Here is a 22,729-nt window from a genome sequence, read left to right on the forward strand (position 1 = left end):
TAGGTGGGTGGTACATGACAAAGTAACATCTAGATGAATGTCAGGACCAAAGGTTCCTCAGCAGAACATTGTGTTATAACAAGATGATCGATGTTACTCACTTCATCCATCAATGGTCATTATGTTATGGCTGATCAGTGTACATTGCAGAATACAGATGAACAAAATTATGAATAAATTCAGTTTGAGTGGAGAGAATATCATTAAAATCAAAAGCAGAATTACAGGTCAGAGTTCTAGGTGAAAATCCCTAAAAGCAGCAACATCACCCAAATTTAAAATTTAAAGTAAAAGTTAAGTACCTAACATGAGTACTTTCCCACGCTCTGTCAGAATCAGGACCTGACATTTTCTTTTAATGACACAACACAGATTTCATTAGCGCATAAAAGACCAGTCCAACTTCAGTATTTTCCAATTGAATCATCTTATAATATATTATATTTGTATTTGTTTTGGATGGTGACTTAATCTTGACATTTTGCACAGTAGAGTCAAGAGTATGTAAGGTCTGACAACATGTTCCACCACAGGTTTGCCAGGAAACCGACTCGAATAATAACTATATAAGAGTATCTTGTCTTATGCCTCTGAGTAGGTCACTGGATCAACCTCTTGCTTGCTACAGTGTGTAAACCAGTGTATGTATTGCAGACCAAATGGTATGCAGTTCCTTTATATACAAGCTATTGCCTCATGGACTGAGGTTACAAAGTCAAGCCCCTACAACTCAAAGGAAGGAGTGAGTCAAACGAGCAGTGTTTACAGGCAAGTCAGCATGCTGGAGAGAGATCTTATCAACGGTATCACAAAGACACAACAGGTAGCAGGAAGTGAAGTCAAACTGTGTCTTTGAGTGGCGTGTATCAAAACACCTGTGGTGCTGCTGTGCAGCTGTGTTTACCACACGTCTGAGGCTGTTAAGACACAATTACACGAGGAATTTAAATAAGCATAAAAAACAGTCTAATCAGTGGCTGTTTGTTCAATTTAACTCCATGAGGTGGCTTTAGGCACTGACCAAACAACGTATTGGCATCACACAAGGGTCGTTTTAATTTTCTAATCTGAGCTGGGTGATTTGTCAGTAGTCCAGTATGAGCCTGTGGGTTGAGAGTTTGATTGGCATGAATCTGAGGGAGGACAAGTCAGACAACATGGCAGCAGAAGCAGCAGCAGTGTAGCCTTATTTGCTACATTTAAGCTGCTCTCCTAGGTACGAGATGTTGATTTGCTTGTGTTAGAAAAAGTAATAGTGGCACAATTCCTGGTAATCTCTGCAGGAAACTGATTCTGAGTCCTGATCAATATGTAAACAGCCAGAGAAAAAGAGAACAGTGCTCCATACTTGTCATGCTCTCAGATGATGAGGTCAGTGCAGGTTAAACAAGAGAATCTCTAATGTTTTATATCCAGAAAAAAATCCATTCACATCTGTATTTATGTTCAGTGCACACATTGATCCATAGTTCTATGCTTATGCATGCACATTATCTGATATGCTTGTCTGATATGTTTTGGTAGAAGGATCACTGAGATACTAATGTATCTGCTACTACAAGGAAACTAAGAGTGCCATCTTCAGTCTGCATCAAAACACTGCAGTTATGCTCAACTCCAAAACAAATGCAAGTCATCTGCCAATTGAAATGCTCCTGGGTGTGCTGTCAGTGCACAACAACACCACAACCACCACCTATACAGGTCCTTTAATCTACAGTACGTCCACCTGCACTAAATGAAGACACAGAACTCAAGCACTGGTTTATTGCATGTATTTATTGTCCAGGTACCTTTAAACGGTAACCATGCTAGTTAGTGAACAGAAACAGGTCTAGGGTACTGACCGTGCTTACTGGGCTGCTGGTTGATGACAATTGAAGTTGTACATATTTACATAGAAAAGGTGGAATAATGACAATCATTGAACAGGAACAACTTTGCAAAATAATAATAAAAAAACAATAACATCTAAACAAAAAAAATATAAAGCTAGTCCCTGGCATTTACGCCCTCACATCTGTCTGAAAGTCAAACTGCAGACATCATTAGCATAGTAATAAAGGCACTCTGATGTTTATATACATTTCATTGATCTTAAATAAGGGAAGTTCGCTTTTGGGGCTTTCACAGTAAGAATCATAACAGATTTGACACTCTATATTTCAAAAGAAATAAACAATGAAAATCAAGATAACACAAAGTATTTAACTTGATCATGTGTAATTCAGCAAACAAACGACCACTGGAGACAAATGTACTAAATATATTAAACTGATTTAAATTAGGAGTCTAAAAAAAGGCAGCATTGAAAAACACATCTAAAAACAAACAAACAGATAAACAAAAAAAGATATGCCCTCTGCTGGGTTTCTATGCAACACATACGATACAGCACTCTGGATTGAAGGTCCACTCATCTTTCTGCCTGCCGGCACAATGATGAGGTACAGAGAAGGAAAAAAAAAAAAATAGTAGCCTTGAATCTAAATGTCATGTAGCTTCCCCAGCGACTCTGAGTCATTGCTTTCAGTTTCATTTAGTGTGCTATTCAAGTGCAAAAGCCTCATTTACATTGCCAAATAGAGGAGACAGCGAATTTAAATTGGCTGTGACATTTTTTTCAGTATTGCAATAACAACAAAATCTAAAAGTGCTGCAAGCTTCATGAAGTGTTTCATCTGAATGTTTATATCGAGATGCATCGGAAAACTGCACTTTATCCACTGCAAAAAAACAAACATAAAACAGCCCATAAAAAATCCTAACAAGGATGCTGTGTAATAAGTACTGCCACAAAATGAAGGGGAATATAAGTGTGAAAGGATAATTCAAAACTGTACCTACCATCTACTTTTGTTCTCTTTGGTGTAACGTGATCTATCAAAAGTAGATCATTTGCACTAAACAATTCATTCCTGCCAGGCACAAGATGTAGCTGTGATAAGCTAGAGAAGGCTACAGATTAGAAATCAGTTCTTAAAGCAGCCCTTTCTTAACTGATCCATCAACTAAGCAGTGATTAAAAGTTTAGGATGGTAAGTCTTGGGGATAGCGGAAATTAATGTACAGACCTTGAAGCTGGGAAAAAAAAAACATTTGATGGAAACATAACTGCAAACATGTCAGTGTCTGTTGGTTCTCATCAGCTCCTGTGGATTTAAATCTGTGATTGCAGAACTTCAGAGAAACGTAAATAGGTCGAACTCTCTTCTATACAGGCTGTACAATGGGAGAGCACTTACAGTGTGTTTAAATATGGCTTTGTATGATCTTAAAAGCACAAACATATCAACATTTGATAGTTATTCTGGTGACATTCACTGGCCTTCTCATTCAAATGCTGTGATGTGGCCTCGGACGAACGAGTCCAAGTACCTCGCTGACAGGCATAACCTTCAGTGAGCAGGTCTAACACGAACCTCTAATGTTGGATAATGTCAAATTTACTTTTAAGTCATTTAGTGTTAAACTGGAAATAATTAAAATAAAATTTAATAACAAGTAGAATTATTATTTTCCAAAGTCTCTCTATTCTTGATTTAGGAGCGAATTCACCCTCTCCTCCTGCAGATCACTTGAACTTCATAGATATTTTTAAGCTGTCTTGGTTTTCCAGATCTTGTCTTGACTTGTCAGTTCATAGTGACATTTCAGACAGTGGAAATTTCAAGCTGGAAGTGCACTGATATCTTTTTATAGCCTCCACTGCTTTGTTAGCATCAATTCAATCGTCATTCAGATATCTTGGTTGTCAGGAGCCCATTGTTGTTGAGTGTTTCCAAAAGGTTTGGAGAGTCAGAGAATCTAAAAGCTTGGGAAATGTCATCAGCTGGCCTGTCTTACAAGTCCTGCTGAGTTAATGAAAGTCTGACTATTTACTGTTTCATTTTTTGTCTATTTTTGAAGTACATGAACAAAAAGTAAGTGCATTAATGTTTGTTAAAAACCAACATAATATGCGATTTGCCCAAACATGTGCATACAACTGTATGTGTGGCCTCAAATTATTCTGAACATTTTTCTAATGTTACTTATTAAATAATCCAATGTAGATTTTAGATGAGGGCAACGTAATTATAAACCAACTTGCATAGATTCACCTTGTGATTTCCAATCATATCTTTCTTTATAGTACAATTGCATCTACTGTTGTTATTCCAAGGCAATTTTCTGTATACTTTAGCTGGGTTGGGTAAAAACAATGCAGTGAATGACTGTACATAAACACAGCCATCAGCCACATCTACATGCAGTACATACCAAATCACCAGAAAAATAAAATAACCTGTGCAATCTGCAGTAATGCAACCCAATAAAACAGCATTGCAATAAATAATAACTTTGTGAAACTGTATCACAGAGGAACTGATGCTAATTTGTTAAAGCTGAGTTTCTGGTGATGTGTTAGATTAGGCTATAATGTGTTACTTATATGTCGAATCCATTACAACAGCAACACAAAGTTACACTTTGCTATTATACTGAATTACATTAGTCTGCAGTGGGGTGTCTATTTTTCTGGTCACTCTGTGTTTGGCGCTTTAGAAAACCATACTGCAGCCTACACCGAGACATAGTCAGTGGTATATAATACAATGACTGAATGCCCCAAAATAGTACTGGTAAGTGAAGTATTAAAAGCACTTAGAAGAGCATAAACATATAGAGTCCAGAGGGCTCTTACAATTAATGAGAAAACAAACAAACAAATAAATCAGCCCTATAAAGGATTTTGATCGTCTTCAACAGGGGCGACACTCCTGCTTCAATAGGATTGAAAATGAGCATTTTAAATACTTAAATAGATATAAAATTTTGTTATCTTTTAACACAAACTGTACACATTTCGTACCAATACATATAAAAATGACAAGTGTGATTACTTTAGAAAGGACACCCTCTGATACATCATATCAAAAATATGTAGCTTTAGTAGCACTTTTGTTCTTCATTTATCTAGTAAACTTTACAGTTCTACATTACACTCCAAGTGAACGAGGTTTTTTTTTTTCTTCTAGTTCAACGTCACTGCAGTGGCGTGACTACTGAGCCTCATTAGTCACAACCACTGCTTTGCTCTTCTTCTCTTCTACGGTATCACTTTCTTCTCTGCTCCTCCGTTCTTCATCCTAAAACACTTCCTCTTCACCATCCAATCGCTCCTCTGCCTGCCACATGCTGGCTCCTCGGCTTTCTTCCTCTTCAACGTGCACTTCAGTCAATTTTTTCGACTTTCCCGATAATCTTCTCCTCAAAGATGGGCAAGATAGCATCATCTTCACGCACCTCTTCGAACACCACCCCGCAGTCAAACTCGTCGCTAACCTTCTTGAAGTAATATCTAAAAAGTAAAACAGCAAAGTTTTCCATTTTAAAGGCTGAAACCTTCAATTAAACTGTGCCCAGCAGGCAAGACTTATGTTGTCTAATGTGTCTACATCAGGAACCAGTTTGATCAACCACAGACCCACCCCCTGCTTGCTGATAATTCATTGAATTCAGATTATAAGGTGTGATACAGCTGTAAATGTCCATAAAGATCAAACAGCACCATAAATCTCACCTGTAATTTCCTTTCTTTGTTAGCAGTTCTTTGAACTGGCCCAAAGTGACGACCCTCCCTTTAACAGACGTCCTGTACGGTATCTGCTCCTCACAGAAGTAATACGCCACAACAGTGTTTTCACACGGCTGCTTTTTAGTGGCTTTATGTCTGCAGATGGAGGGGAAAAAAAAAAAAAAACACAAAATCTGAAAAATGTGTCCACACATTTTTACATATAAGGACCAAAAACATGTTCACACGGACAAGAGTTTGCTAGCACTAAAGGGAATTACAAATACATGCTCATATTAATAAGTAACTGGAGAAACAATGACAGTGATGTAAAATTTCCATATAAACCAAGGGATGAATGAATTAAATAAATAAGTCAAGACACATGGAATAAACAGAATGAGGTTTAGCATCAGTCTGTGTGTGCCAACACCAGACAAACACCAGGCAAGTCTGCAGACAGATGGACATAAAGTCAAAAGAGTTTGTGGTACACAATCTTAATTACATTTTATGAAATGGGTTATGATTCATAAGGTGTTTGTAGTTTGGAGTTGTTGTGCTTGTGGCTTTTTTTTCCTGACAGATGTTTACATAACCTCACTGGGAATGAGGACCTCAGCCAGAGGTCACTGCATCGTGAAGGTTGAACTTTCTAATCAATAGATGCAATCATAAGGAGCAAGTGAAGAGACTAACCAGAGGCTAACGTCCTGCCGTTTTCTGATGACCTTTGGATTACAACAGACCAGTGAACAAATAATAACCCATTCTAGAGGAAAATGCACTAAGGTTATCTAAGAACAGCCTCAACATAAGGACAGAAGATGACAAGCAACAAGATGTAAGGGGGAAAAAAGTCACCAAATAACTAAAAATGGGGCTTAAAAAGAAATTATCTACAGATCTTGCAGTGGACAGTTTGTACAGTTTTCTCTGTGGACTATCTGGAACATTGTTCTCCTGGTTGAGTTCAAATGACATTTTTAGATGCTTAAAAACACCAACACAAAGGTCTTCCAGTATACAGAGGTTATCAGCAGATAGATATCTCAAAACCTCAGCAAATACTGATAAACTCATGAATATCTGCTGGATTCTTTAATATTTTGGGTGAACCGACCCTTGAAGACGCTTGCGACTGAGCTGAACTAAATGGGTGTACTCTCTACGATTTCCTCTGAAATGATAATCCTGGGTGTGGCACGATGCACAATGAGATAGTGTGGTTATCTCAGATGCTTTAAGGCTGAAAAGCCTGATAACTTTTGTATCAACTTGCACAACCACATAACTGCATTTTGTTTTTTTCACTGGTAAGAAAATGGATTTCAGTGACGTCTGAGAGTGATTAGGTTACTAAAGGTTTAGGATAAATGTACCTTTCCCCAGTTGTAGCCAGCAGTATAGTGTTTTCAGTTTGCCTGAATATTAAGTATTCAGTAGAGATTAAGAACTAGAACCACACAGCTGAGTGATGTCAATTCATGTCAGTTAGTCAACACATTTCAAAATGTTACATCAACCTGCAGGAGGTGGCCTGTTTTTCACCGGTCCAAAGTGGCACAGAATTTATGTGACAGTATATTATGGTAGAAATTCTTGAGATTATATATGTTACTTTGTTCCTTCTCTACTGAGTTTCTAATACTGGTGCAGATCAAACTCTGCAATGGCTGTGACACACTCACTGAAGCAATTATGGTACTTTAAGTACAGTACCTAGCAGCCAGCAAGAAAAATCAGAGTCACAGCTCAGTCAGAACTGAACACACAGACAGAGTATGTCATTATTTCTGTCCATCATGTGTGAACCTCCATAAATCCATTCTGAAAATAGAGAAGAAAGATGTTCCTTATAATTCCAGAACTGTGAATCATCACATTTAAAAGTTTTCTTCTGTATTAAAGCGATCCAGTGATAGCAGTTTGTACATTCATGGGTAGACTGCAAACGGAATTGCTAATAGATAATTCCGCACTCTTTTAACGGTCTCAGTCTTCTCTGAGGGGCTATCCACACACGTTGAAAACCCCTGGTGTAGGTCAGAATATTAAAAAATATAATTTGTTGTTACCACATTTCTATGTTAGCTTTTGCTGGTATTGCTGCTCAAATTAAAATGTCTGTTTTACTGACATAAATGATGCTTTACACTTTTATATCTTACACACTTTTATTACCTTTTTAGTGACAAAACAAACCCCACCACCACGTTCTTTCACCAGCATCCTTCTTCTTTTTCAGATTTCAACCTCTCAGCTATCTTTCATACATTTTCAAGTTTGGACATCAGAGGTACTGAAAGGTTCAGTCAATCACACACAAAGTACTGAAAGATTGAACCCCCCAGTCCTCACAGGTCTGACCAGAGGCTTCACCCACTGGCTGTGCCACATAACCTGCCTTTCATCTGCCTCTTGCACAGTTCCCCTGCTCCCCTCCATCTGTTAAGTACCCATCTGAGACAGCAGTAAAACATCAAACAGAAACATGTTTCTGACAAAACATCAAATATATATATATATATATATATATATATATATACACTCCGGCTAGTCTGCCTCTGCATGAACACAGAAAACATATATTCTTACTTCCTCTGTGATCTGGGAAATAACAAACTGGAGATCTGATATGTTTTCCACCATCAAGTCTTATCCTAGTTGTTTATGCGGTTTTTACCACGGCCATTTTCTCAGTGGCTGCCAGGTTTGTGTTAAAATCAAAGAGGGCTGCAGTCAGTTTAACCACTGAAACTGCTACAGTATAGCCGAGAAGGAGAAACTAGAAAGGATGCCACATGAAAGCAAACTCAGGGATAGGATACAGCACAGAGAGGAGGGAAGTGGCCATTACTGATTTCTAAATGGCTTTTTTAGTGGCTCTACAAACACACCTGGTAACTAGACTAGCAGTAATGAGGATGAGAAGTAAGGTGGGTTGCTGTGACCTATGGGGATTTTGGGGATAGCGGGAAAAGTTACTGGTAAGATATAGTGGACATACTCGGGCTCGGAGAGCTCGCTGTCAGAAACGGCGGGCACCACGCTGAGTGGAGGGAACAGTGCAGGCCTGACTGCGGTGCGACCCCTCTGGATCACCTCCATCACATACCTGAAGGACCGAACAACCCCAGCAGTTAGACAAAGATTGGGCCTCAGGAGCACACAGTCAGGAGAACAAAAGGGTGATTGTTTCATTTTGACAAAATGACTAAGAGGACAGATCCGGCTTCTTCCCTTGTGGATCGAGTTAAATAGATTCTGTTGAAAAACTGCACTGATTAACCTGACAGGTAAACGGGACATGTCCATCTCCTTACCTTTGCTTGGGCTGTAGAATTCCAGACTTAATCTTCTCCTCTTCAAGCCGCCGGCAAACCTCCTCCAGCTGGATAAGGGGGCTGGGGGCTGGGTTGGGTGGCATGGTGGGGTCCTGGATGAAAGGGTGAGACGGCTGCACGTTGTTCCGTGGTTGGCCGCTGACGCACGGGTACACCGAACCAGATCTCTCCACCGAGCAGACACGGGATCCCTCATGGCCCGTGGTTCTCTTGGATCCAGTGGTACTCCTACAATGTAGAGTTTGAAACGGAAACACGCTCATGGTTGTGTGGAAATTTTTGCTTACATAAACAGGGAAAGAACAAAGAAACAAACCTGCTGCAGTGGGCGAGGAATGCTTTCAAGTAACACAAGCAGTAATATTTTAGACCAGGCACAGAAGCACTCATATAAAGGTATCACTAACCCATATGGGCTTCTCTTATGTTGAACCATTTCTTTCTGTCCTTCCATCAACCACAAAAGGATCTTCTGGTTTTTCTCCATCTCTTCTCCAGGCCCCAGCATGTCATAAGGCCGCACGTCCTCACCTTTCTTGTGCACTCTTTTACACTGTGTGCCACCTTTGCTGCTGTACATTGGAAAAAAACAACTGGTAAGAGGTAAAGAAAAAAGCATTCTGGGTGAATTCATGCCATAACAATGCTAGAGTTTCTTACTTGTACCCTGTGTGCTCCATGGGGTTGGATCCCATGCCATCTGCATAACTGCGAGACTTTGATCCGTAATGACTCGCCTCCATGCCCCAGGGAAAGCTGCTGTGCACGCGCATGGCTGCCTCAGCCTCCATCTGCTCTTTTGACTTCCCCATACCTGCGTGGTGGATGTGATGCACATGCTTGTGGTGGTACAGGTGGCTGGTCTCTCCCTTGAGACCGTGCCGGGATGGGTGTTTACCCTGGCCCGACGACAGCGGCATTCCGAGTCCCATCCCTTTGCCCCCTGGGAAGCTGTCTGGCGAGCGCGACTTGGGGGAATGGCGGCCCGTCCCTGGCGACTGGCAGCCGGGAGTCTTCATGACTCGCTGGACGTGGTCATCCAGGATGCTCTCGGGGTTCTCCTCGTGAGCGTCTCTCAGGAGAGGACCGCTGTAGGTAATGTCGGCATAGCGGGAGTTGTAGTTCTGCGGATAGGCACCAGGGGGGAACCTGTGATTGGCTAATGATGTGGCTGGAGACATGATGACTTCATCACCATCCTCTTCCTTTAATACAGAAACACACACACACACACACACACAAAATAATATCATTTAGTGGGAAAAAAAACTATACTATACTATAACACCAATTTATAAGGATGGTGTTTAAATATCTATATGAGGCTTATACATCACAACATTTAAATAAAACTTAAAAGACATACTAAATATATCTACATGCATTTCATTCTTTTAACAGTTTATTTCCTAACACATAACTGAGACACTGACAAAACTGAGGGTGCATGTTGTACTCATTTCAGCCAGCAGATGGCAGATTTTCACCACACGCTAATATGAGTCCTCTTGTTCTTACTGCAGCGGTTTGGAGACAAACCAAAAATACAAGAGTATCAGCTAGATTCAGGGTAATATGCATGCACGCAGCACATTTGTGTCATTTCATGTACTGACAAGCAAAGCCAATACAGCCCCAGCTCTGACAGAATCTGCTCAGGGGGAATCACGGGGTGGGGTGCTGCAGGCATTCAGAGTAGGTTTTGATAAGCAGGAGCTGTGGGGAGTGGAGGATGTGCAGTGATGAAATAAGACACAGCAGCGGATGGAGAAATTCAGTCATCTGAAACTGGACACAAGGGCCTCACACCACTATTACTGCAAAACGTATGATAAAATGAAGCAGATATTTCACTCTGAGCGTAATATTTACTGATAAAAAAAACAATCACTTAATACATGATATCAGTGACACAGTTTAAAAGTGAAAACTATATTCAGAAGCATCTCTATCAAGATCTGAACCACTAAAAATGCTTGTAATGCAGCTGGAGCAGTGAGCACCATACGGCAGAGCTTTTATCTGTCCTGTGTAAAGTTAGAAACACTTTGGCAGAGAGAGGAGGAAGGGGAGAGAACAAAGAGATATAGTGGAAAGACAACAGTAGGTAGGGTTTTCACCATGCCCCAACTTTTTATGTCAGTTACGTTAATAATTAAATAAACCTTCACCTGCAAATGTGCCAAAAAAAATAAATAAAAGAGTTTGTCATTGTCCTGTGTGCTCACCATCCATTTGCTGTAACCATACCAAAAATGGCACAGAGGGATTCTCAGTCTGTTCCGACATAATCTGAACCTCTGTGTGCCCACACTGCTTTCTTCAATTCGACTACGCTTTAAAAGATGCCATATACAGCCAAATATATTTTGGCGTGTTTTTAATAAGTGATGTGTCTTCCGGTCTCTGCACCAGACCCAGATATCTGTGTTAGCTGAGCCCACTGGAAGTTATTCATGGAACCATGACATCTTCATTTGAGCACATTTTTTCCACTGGCTCCCGCTTTTTCCATCTGAAAATGAAAATCCTTGGCAAACAAAAGAAGATATTTGATGTTCTACAAGCTAGCTTCGGTGCTTTCTGGGAACCTAGTCTAGCTCATTTATACAGTACCGTGCCTCTCATTATGAATGCGAGCATATTGCACGTGTCCTGCGTGCTCTGTTATTTGTCAACACCAAATAAAAAAGACAATTCAGACAAGTGATGAATATCCAGCTCACATGGTCTTTTAGCCATTGATTACTTATGTGAGTAGCACGCTGCTGCTCTTGTATGTGAATTATTCAGTGTGTAGCTGGACTACAGGGCCCATTGTTCCAGAGCTGTGGGAAAGAGTTACCCATATTCTCACAGCAATAAAATAATAGCATCAATTTTTAACCCAATTTTTAAATCTGATTATATGCTTCAGACTTCCTTCATGCATTATAACCACGTCATTTTAATATCTCTCATCATGATGGTTAACAACTCAGCCCTAAGTCCACCTCCTTTCCCAGATGCACGTATGGGTACGCACGAATGATATGATGAGTATCACTTGTCATTTCACAGTTGCCTCCAGGTTTAATAAAGCAAAGCTCAAACTGTGTGATGGCAGTTTCTCTCCTTCCAGCGCCAAACCACATAAATTGTCTGCCTTGAGACTTAATACTTGGCTTTGTGTACTGAGAGAGATTTCATTTGTGGTAGCGGAGACCATTTCATCACCGTTCAAGTGACATCAAACAGGCGGCACGCTGTTCCAGGCTTACAAGTGGGCGAGTGTGCAGGTGCTCCATCCGACTGATCGACAAAGCCAGATCGTTGACAGGCCAAGGACTGAATTCTCCAAATGATTCATAATGTGTTTTTATTCCCCATTCAAAAGGCTGGCCTCATTAATTTCATTAAGGCCAGACGGATTTAAGTCTCCTTTGTTACTGAAAACTTTAAGCCCAGCGGCCAGGCACACGTCTCGTTTTCTGGCTTAGGAATGGGCTTTGGTGGCATCTACTGATACTCTTCAACCAGCAGTCTGCTTTTCCACTAACTATGGCCATAATTTATTGACTCATTCTTTTATTAAAGAAAATTAAAGTTATTAAAGTTAAGAAAGTCCTCTGATATTAACATTTGAAGAATGAGGATTTAAAATGAGGTCTGTATAACCTGAAGCTTTACACATATTTAGTCTTTCAGGTCTAAAAAAGCAAAACATACAGGTGTTCCAGCCTCTGAAATGCTGCATGTCTTGGATTCATATTGCTGGTTATATAGAATAATGGAATCTGAAGATGCCACCATGGGCTCTGGGAAATTATAGTGGGCACTTTTCACCATTTTCTGACATTATATTGACAATATAATCGATTTATCTAGAAAAAACTGGTCAAAACCGTTTCTACTTTAGGGATTCATAGTTCAATTTTCTTTGGTCACTAATATCATTCAGCTAGTGTCACCAAAGTTAATATTCAAATCTTGACTTATATGTCTAACTTTACTGAGTAAAAAATGAGAAAAGCTTGGAGCAAAAACATACGTGTCTCTTCTTCTTCCCTCAACTTTCTTGATTACATTATGCGAGAGGTCACATAGTCTCCAGACAGTGCTCTCCACTGTGAACCTCTGCTCCCAACTCCTGAGGGATGCTGCTTATTCACACGTTAAACCAAATTAAGAAAACAGTAGCCCTGGTTGTGCTTTACACAGTAGACAACTGGTTCAGGAAATAAAGGGAACATACCAATCGAACCCTCTTCAGTCGCTCCTCTAGTTTCTCCTGAGCCTCTCTCTCCCTCAGTACGCCCTCCAGTCTGCTGATCAGCTCTGCAGCAAACCTTTCTGGCTCCACATGAATGTCCTTTGGAATCCGGTTTGTGCGCTGGGAGGGGGGAGAAATGTCATACCATAAGTGTGTGTGTATTTCTTTTTGCCACCACTGCATTACTGTCAACAGCATATGGGCAGTTTTACCACCCTGACTCTTTAGATTCTGTCATTCCCCCACCTTTGGTGTGATCTTGCAGCTAAACTTCCCATTAAAAATTAATCATCTTGCCATAACATAGCTGTACCTATTTGATAAGGGTGCCTACACCAAAAAGGAATGAATCCAGATTTGACACACAGGCCTTTATACATAGTTTGCATTTCACAATAATTTTGGAATCACAAACATGGGACATAATAAATGAAGCGTAATTAAATGTACACATAATATCATTACCAAAGACATGAATGATATTTATTTGCTCTCCTGCTAGCACAAGATCCTGTACTATAATCGTGACAATTCAAAGCTGTTAACTCCAGATTTGGAACCAGTTTATCATAAAAAAAGAAAGGGTAGAAAAACAAAGTGACATTTTGAAAAAAAAAAACAACCTACAAGCCCTGTCAATCTTCTTATTGCCAGTGAAGTGAAGTCATGATTAATTTGTTGGGGCAGGGGAACGTGAGAGTTATGCTTTGGGGATTTGTTCGCTACTATACAGCCAATTCATGCATCCTAATAGGATGCTACGTGTGGAGTTTTAATTTGACTCTTTACTCCGCGGCCTAATTAGGGCCGGGGTTTTCCTACCAAGAGACAGCCTAAGCTGCAAAGGGAGGCATCAGGCTGTCACAGGGGAGGATTCATGTCTGCTAGGCTTCAGCACACACAGCTTAGGAAAGCATCAAGCTGCATTTAGACAGCCTTCTCTTTCACCATCAGCTATTCTTATACTCCATCACAGGCCCTGCGACACAGCAGAGCTTAAATATGCACACCTCCGATGGTGGAAGCGGAGGAAAATAAGGCAGAGACAGACAGTTAAAGAGAGAGAGGTGTAGAGGCAGAAAGTGAGAGGGAAGGGAAATAACCCATGAATAACTTACTGGAATATGAGGTAGTGGCACTCGCCCATTTGCTTTGGCACTTTCGTGCATCTCCCGGCGATGCTGTTTGCGGTATCTGTAGGGTGGCACCCCATCTCTAGAATTAACAACAAAGACATTTTTCATAAAACATCCTCATGAATAAACAACACAGGCAGCTTTGAAGTTGAAAGCTTCTCACTGCATTTTTGCCTCAAACGGACACCTAGTAAGTCTTGATTAATCAGTACAGCAGGACAGATATTCTCACAGGCTTATTGTGTCCCTCCTACACCACAAGTGGTCTGGCAGATTACAGTTACATGTTAACACATCCATGAGTCTGTAATTCTGTGTGGTATTGGCCATGCTGGGTTTTTACACTCTCCTGTGCTGGAAGCTCTGGACCAATTAGCTGATAACAGCCTCTAATCCATTCAGCTTCAAACACATTTTTGTCCAGTTGTGCAAGCTTTGAAGTTTCTTTGGCTTAATTCCCCTGCGCCATCCTTGCACCTAGAAAACATTATATTTTTCAAATCTTCTTTCACCAGCACATGCCTGGTTTCATGCCTGGCAACTGAAAAACAAGTCCTGCTTCAAGTGATCTCATATGGTAAAATGCACTGCTTTTGGCTCATCTGCTTTTGGACAAACTAAGCTGAGAAAGAACATTTGCTTTGGTCACTGCAAATTAACAAGTGACTATAAAGAATCACTTTGGAAACATTTAAAATCTGTTCTTGTCTCGTATTTGCAAAAGAGGTCAGTAGGTTAGCATTTCCATTTAAATGCATCCTGTCAGGAGAGTGTTGTTAGGATCCCTAATTAGCATTAAAGATCAATTCTAACAGCTTTTAACTGGTATGTCTAATGAGCAGATGGGACTTTAGTTGCTGCTCGTGTTGTAAAGTTTGAGCACAGGGTAAACGGGCAAGAAGTACAATTCTGAAGCCAATTAAACTTTTATTTCTGACTTCTAGCAACGCAAACTTATATGACATGCTTTCATTTTAAATAGCAACTGGGAATACTCAGTATAGCATTGGGTTCTGTCTTTCATTTCAATAACTCCAGTGTTCCAGCCTGACACGGCCTTTATGACCTTCTGTTACAACTTTATGCAAGAAAAGTGTCTTGTATGTGTGAATATGTGCGTGTGTGAGAGATGAGAAAATACGTACACACTACTGTCTGTAAGAGAAATTGTGTCTGCGTCGCTGGACATACTCTGCTGCTCACTATCGTTGGCGCTGGTGGCAGGAGCCATAGCGTAGCCAGTGTTGACATAGTATGGGTTGATGGGCTCCCGACATGGAGCGTGCCTGGAAAAATGAGGAAATACAGGAAATGCTGAGGAATAAAACTCATTTCTAGAAATAAACGATGAGGTCATAGACATGCTTGTAAAAGCACATTTATAAAGACAGTAGAAAGCTCTACGGCATGATCCTAAATTCAGAACATACAGTATTGTTTTATCATGAATAGTTAGATATTGTGATAGAAAATCTGTGGGCCAAATGTTTGTCTGTTCACAGCTGAAATTCTCTAAAGAACACAAAGCTTAAGCACAATTGTTTCATGATTTCATAACAGCTAAATGTCTTTCTGCTCTTGTGGTTTGGTTAGAATCAGTCAGGTGATTCATCTTTTTCTCTACCAGACATGTTAAAAAAAATAATGAAAAATGTCCTTTATAATTTACCACATCCCAAGGTGATGTCTTCAAATGTCTTGTTTTGTTTAGCCAACAGTCCAAAACCCAGAGATGAATTTACTCTCATTTATGACAAAGAAAAGCATAAAATCTTCATAAATGTTTGGCATTTTTGTTTAAGAAATGACGATTAGTTAGATTATCAAAATGGTTGTACTTTAAAGCCATGAAAACTATAGTAACATCTATGTAACATGTATGCTCAGTTAAGAGCATGCCATGGACCGCCATACCATTTCCTGCACCTGGTCAACCTCTGGCTTTATCACACCCAGCGATGCATTGGCTGGCAACACCTTTGTAAACACACAAAATTCAATACCAGAGTATTGAAAAGCAGAGGATAACTGCCAGCCTCATCCTGATGCACATCCTCCAGATAGCATCTACAGAATTACGGGGAAGCTTCATTTGACACCATTTATATTCTCAGTCATTGACTTTGCTGAACACATTTCTTACAGGGCTTTATACACATGAATTATAGATGTTAGGCATCATCTGTTTTTATTCAAATTGGAATTCCCTGAAGCATTTATCCCAAGCTTTCTCCCTGTTTGGAATGCACCCAGAGTTCAAAATGAAACCTTTGTGACCAACCGATTTCCATTTGCATCTCCGTTCGACAACAGCGAATAATTACAGCGGAGGGTTGGGTGAGGAGTTGGGACAAATAAAAAGTTCAGTCTGTGGAAAATGATTTTTAAAGTTGCGATTATACGCGGGAACATTTCTGATAATGAGAAACTAAAGGAATTGACAAGGGAAAGAATGAAAAGTTGCTCTAAGGCAATCTGCAATTTGATGCAAGACCGATGAGATGATTCCTGGAGCAACACTGTCCTGCAACACTGCTCCCAGCTCCCCAGCAATTAATGAGAACATCAACTTCTCATAATCACAAATAAATGATAACAGCAGTACAGTTCACTCACGTAAAGTCAACCATCCTTCACTTTGTTCAATTCTGGATTTTTTTCTCATCTAGCTTCACATCATCTCTTTGTTGCATTACATTTACGTTGGCTACATTTTGTTAACAACCGATTAAAGGAATAAAGCGCTAAAAAGTCCAGGTTGTGCATGATCAAGAAGACTGGGTAAATACATTTGTTTTCCAGGAAGGACCATTACTCACTTAAAAAAAACTCCTTAAACTCTCCATTTATTGCATTTGATATTTTGAAAAATTCTACCAAGATCTAGATAAGCAAATCCTCAACAACAGCTAATTCATACTCACATTTATTTCAGTTTATTTCATTCACACTGCCAATTAGAACATGGCATATTTTTGTATTCTATTTTCAAAAGAATGAAGACATTCTGATACAGAAAGTATTTATTTAAAATTCTTTTGAATTAAAGGCCAGTCTTTGTGTGACTACACCTCAGCTGCAGCTCAACAAATCAACAGTCTGGGAAAATGAAAAGGGGATTCTGTACTAAAGACTGATTGACATCCTTTTTATTTGATTATCTCTGATGTCTCATATATGTGGGGATCTGTTATGTTGGGATCTCTTAATGTCCCGTATGAACACGAGGAGAGATTACAGTAATAAAAACGTTTCAGTGTTCATGTGGACATCTGATTACTGCTGGAAGACAAGACTTGTATGAATGTGAACCTAACCTTTAACACACTGAAGTAATTCTTTTAGGACACATGTAACACATACAGTATGCTTATACTGGATTTTGTTGGCCAGATCTGTGCAAATTTCATTTATTCAACTTTGAATAGAAATTGTTTAAACTGTTAAAGGATATAGCTGGGTTTTTAATCAAACATACATCTCACTTTTGAGAGCATGGTTTGTCGTGGTGTCCTTAGCTACCTGCCACGTAAACTTCCACATGCCATTCTGTCCTCTCCCTCTAGCCAACCTCTCTGTCCTTCGTGTCAGCCGCTAAATGTTGTTGTTCATCTATACTGTATTCCCAAATTTGTCACAACTTAAGTCTGGCACGCAGACTGTTAGGGCCCTCAGCAGATCACTCACAGGCAACAACAAGTTTTCATTAAAATTACAAAGACAGTGAAGTCTTGCCTTTGAAGTACACATCTCAGTTGAATGAGAACAAAACTAAGCTGTTCACATTTCCAAAAAAATCTCCCTAAACATTAATGAATGTATAGGTCATTCTCTTTCAAGTCATTTTATTTTATTTTTTTTAAAGCTGATCTGAAAGACTGTTTAATGTCTTTTGTTGCCTGTCTCTGAAGAGATCAGACACAACTGATGTAAAATTTAGTTTCATAAAAACCCAACGGGCGTTGCTGAAAAACTATTTAAAAATGAAGTGTTTCTTCTCTGTAATTCTGGCGAAAATGCTTGATTGCTGAAATAATGATGTGAAAATAAACTCAAATGGCTGAAATGCCTGCGGTAGTTAAGTTTTCTCAAGTTTTTCCCCTCTTTCTCTCACATTTTTGTGATGATTTCAAGCAAACATCGAACTCCAACAAAACTGCCTTTGGTTGTTTTTTCGTTTTTTTAAATCATTCTTGTGCAAGCATTTGTGTATTCAACCAGAAAAGCTGCATGCAAACATTGGAGAATGTAATGAGATACAATGAGACTAGAGCATAGAAAGATGCGGCAGCAGACATCTGCAGCTGACCAGGCTGTGGCAGGTCTGACCCTAGCTCAGGCCAAACTACTGCCTGTACAGAACTGTGTTCAGTGTTTTTAGTCACAGAGCTGGTTCTATCTGGAAGTTACTGTCTGTCTATCAGATGATGTAAATTCCTGTGTATCCTCTGGTGCTGCAGCAGTAGAGGTCAAATATGGGTTTTCCAATCTTTCTCTTGGGTTGGGTTTAGTTTGCACAACTGAAAGATGACCCTGAACATGTTGTTACTGGAGGTTTTTAACTTTATGTGACCTTAATCCTCTGTTGGAAATGTAACCTTACTATATATACAACAAGCTTTACAAGTTTAAATTAGCAGTGATATAACTTACGTTGTGGTAGTGAGCAGTTACTGATGATTTTATTTCATCTTTCATTATTACACTTTCATTTGAAAAGACACAAAGCAAGTTCCTAAAGTCATTTAACATTACAATCTCTTAAGCTGGAGGATGACAAGTATGTACACAAGCACGCAGTTGGATTACTCACAGCCCTATAGAAATAAACACCGTCTGTTCTTTCTGTCATTGTACCAGCTGCTGCATATTAGACAGATTCAAACCACAAAATCATTAAAATCCACCAATATATTAACCACATTTACACCAGGTCTTGTTTTCCTTGATGAAATCTTTCTATTACTCTGATCTACTGTATTACAACATTGAGATAAACTTTTACCAGAAACCTTTATTAGCAAAGGCCAGCTTGAGCAAAAATCAAATTCTTTTTTTTTCTTTCCAAATTTAAATTTGACATTAACACTGTTAACCAGGTGTCAGTCTCAGTGTGACAGTGAGCCAGCATTCACAACACCAGGCCTGAAAACTAAAGCAACTTAAAGTAATTCAACCTTTGCTACGTTTAAAATTTCTATCTGTGCTTTTTAAACTGTGACAAGTCAAAATGTCTTCCAAGAAAAAATGCCGCTGGCACTTCGCTTCTCATTATGTATCATCCGTATATATTTTGGTCACATTACGCAAGCTGCACATTCAAAGGTTGTGATTTTTCAACCATAGCCAGTACTGCTAGGTTACATGAATATGAAAAATGGAATGTGTAATGTATAATGATCAAGTTAAGGTTTTATTCTTCTTAACAACCTGTCCAAATATGTCAAACCACTTCTCAAATCCTGCCTCAGAGTGAAGAAGAAGGGCTTGTTTAGAGCACACGACTCATCACCTCAATTAACCTGTCATCATGTCAAAGTCAGAAAGGTGGAAATTATACAAAGCACCAACATCAGGTTCAAAAGACAGACTAACTGGATCTGCAAGAATCACAAACAGCCACAAAATGCAGATGACTGACTCATCACAGGGAGAAGAAACAGTCAAGGAGCAGGAGAGATGCTGGTTATTCAGCTGAGCAGTTAACCTCAATGTTCTGTCGAGGATAACTGGCACTGGATCAAACAAACAGCTGAACACTGAATTTAAATCTGGACACAGCCCTCTAATTATGCGTTAATGGTCACATTAAAATAACAAAACAGAAATGTTTCTCAGCATCAATCAGCAGGCTTCAGCAGATTTGATGCTGCAGAGATTATACCAACATCTGGTTGAATCTACTGTGACCTGAAACACTGAAAAAATGGAAAGCATTTCCAAAGCATAGATGCCATAGATTGATTGCTGCTGTTGCACAAACACTGCTGGCCAACACAGTCAACCATTGCACAGCAACAAGAAAGTCCAAAGTAATCAAAAACTTTCTAAATTAACACGGTCACTTAACTATGGAAAAAGAAATTGTTTTTCCCATAAATGCGGACTTAATATTACGAGGAAGAGAAGGGCAAAGAGATGATTTCAGAAAGCTCCTCTATAAAACAAAATTGTGCGGAGCTCTTTCACTACAAAACCTTGTCCAATGTGAAAATGCAAACTTCCCAGAGTGCTTGCACAAGAAAAACAAGGAACACTTCTTCAACCCTTCTAACAGCAAGTTAACTTAGATTCACTTCACGCACCATCTTCCTCTTATCTCAGCTGTCTCTGGTGCTACACTCTGACTCTGTTTTTCCTTTCAAACTCGAGGCAGCATTGATGGCGGTGTGGGGTTTCAGGTTTATTTCTAATTCAGCAGTTTGCAGAGAAAAGCTGTGCGGTTAAGAGCTGAAGTCAAGCTTTCTAGATTGCTGGGAGGATTTACCTGTACTCGTGACTGTCTTGGAATCTGGCGCTGTTGGCAACTCGCTGCGGTGCCGTCTCCATTAGCAGCTTCTGAGTAAGCCGGTTGCTCGGCGTGGGGTCACACTCCGGCTGCTCCTCTGACTCGTGGTCGCATCTCCACTCCTCGTCTTCATTTAGAGTCGGTAAATAGCCCGACAGTCCCTTTCCATTCCCAGAAACAGAGCTCTGATCACTGTACAGCTTGGGGCTTTCTCCTCCTGTCCGCGTATATTCCAAATAAATGTCAGACTTAAGGAATAAAGGGTAGGTGTTTTCCTCCATCATAGTCTGTATCTCAGTCTGAGCCTGGTCAAACATTGCAGGATCAATGTGAAGTTTCATCACACAGTCTTTGATGAAGGACTTGGTGGCTGGTTTGATCTGCCTGGAAACAATTCCATTGTTGTCCAAGATGTATTTCTTATAGATAGCTTTTGCCAGCTTAACCTTCTTCTCCTCATTACCCTCGTTAGCTTCAAGTTTGCGGAAGCCGCTGCATGCAAACCAGAAGTCCAACATATCTGCGCACTCCTCCTGCTTGAGGAACGTCCTAAACAGTTGGATGCCATCCTGGTCATCCAGGAGGGAATGAAGAGATTCTGCCCACTTTAGGTAGGGTGGCGTCGGAGAGGCACTGCCCTCCGGCTCGTAACCCAGGTCCAAGTCGGGTCGCCTGGGTGTAGCCACGGACGCCTCGCATTTGAGGCTCTCATTCTTTGAGGAGAAGCCAAGGTTGCTGCATTGGCGTCCATCACTGCACACCAGCTCACCTTCTTCCCCTGGGACTGGAGGTCTGGGAGCATCCTCAGTGAAGCTGCCTCCCAGGTCTGCTATGTAGCCCCTTTTGTCGCTTATGCTCATAGTCCCAGCATCCATAAACCACGTCCCCGTAGAGCCCACACTGCACAACTATCAGATCCAGATCTCTACTTATGCCACTGCAAAAAAACTCCTGCAAGGAGGAAAAATATATAATGAGACGCAGCTTCATCACATCACTGATAGGCAGACTATTGCTAGTCCTGACAGGGAACTACTATTATATTTTAACACTTATTCTCAAATGAATGGCAAAAACTTCTATGCAGCAATTTACTGATGCTAAGTGCAGGTGAATTCAAATGAACATCTGTTCAAAAAGTTGATTGATTATGCGCCATACGCCCACTTAACAGAGGACAAACACCTCACGAGGAAAATTTTTTAGAATTCTGCACAGTTTGCATTTCTATCAGATTTTCATGAAAAACTCATCATGCGGCCAATTTCCAGCTGAACATTAAAATTAATGCAAATTCTGCAGAAATCCAGGGGATTTGAAAATGTGAGTAAAGCTCAAAAACCAGAAAGTAGCTTCTGGTTCACTTCTAATATGTAGCACGCTCTGTACGGTAGGGTGTTAATGTCAACTGTCTATATTCAGAATGTGTTACTACATTCTCACAATAACTGAATAATGTCTTAGCAAGAGACAATACAAGAATAAACTGAAGAAACGTTCATGCACTCAGTCTGTGGCCGCAGATTCTGCACAGCATCTGCAAACCTGAGCAGAAATTAAAAACCAAAGCCATTAGGCTTTTAATGTAGTTTGATAGTCTAGAGGCAGCTTTGTACCAGGCAGTAGGATGAATATGGTGCAGCATTAATGTAGTATCCAGTATCATCCCACTGATTTATATGCATAAGCATATCATTACTTTACGCAGCCACTCCAGTTACATCCAGATTAGCATTAGTGCATCACCACAGCCACAAATTCACTTGAGATTTATAAACTCAATAAGGAAGCAGTGGTGTCTCCACTGCAAATGATACTTTATTGATCCTTGTGTCATATTCTCTTCTTATTTCGTTCCCCTGCCGTTATAGTGAAAGGTCAGCTGCGGAATAGCATATGTAATGATTTTTGGGACTGAATGTCTTG

General features: G+C 40.1%; 1 protein-coding gene across 5 annotated transcripts in view; it reads right to left on the reverse strand.

The window, feature by feature from the left end:
- Positions 1–1,761: 1,761 nt before the first annotated feature.
- The window catches only part of axin1 (axin 1), a 29,861-nt gene continuing 8,893 nt past the window's right edge, over positions 1,762–22,729 (reverse strand). For 4 of the 5 annotated variants that reach the window (XM_051074086.1, XM_051074087.1, XM_018705090.2 and 1 more), the window contains 10 exons: positions 20,783–21,754; positions 15,441–15,581; positions 14,278–14,374; positions 13,142–13,279; positions 9,568–10,112; positions 9,315–9,479; positions 8,887–9,135; positions 8,571–8,678; positions 5,567–5,716; positions 1,762–5,344 (listed from right to left, as the gene is read on the reverse strand). In XM_051074086.1, the coding sequence (XP_050930043.1) occupies positions 5,218–5,344; positions 5,567–5,716; positions 8,571–8,678; positions 8,887–9,135; positions 9,315–9,479; positions 9,568–10,112; positions 13,142–13,279; positions 14,278–14,374; positions 15,441–15,581; positions 20,783–21,678 (2,616 nt within the window). In that variant the 5' untranslated portion in view covers positions 21,679–21,754 and the 3' untranslated portion in view covers positions 1,762–5,217. The remainder of the gene's footprint in view (positions 5,345–5,566; positions 5,717–8,570; positions 8,679–8,886; positions 9,136–9,314; positions 9,480–9,567; positions 10,113–13,141; positions 13,280–14,277; positions 14,375–15,440; positions 15,582–20,782; positions 21,755–22,729) is intronic. The other variant, XM_051074088.1, reaches the window with a different exon arrangement.

The sequence above is a fragment of the Lates calcarifer genome, linkage group LG11 (assembly GCF_001640805.2).
Source record: "Lates calcarifer isolate ASB-BC8 linkage group LG11, TLL_Latcal_v3, whole genome shotgun sequence".
NCBI classification, from domain to species: Eukaryota; Metazoa; Chordata; class Actinopteri; family Centropomidae; genus Lates; species Lates calcarifer.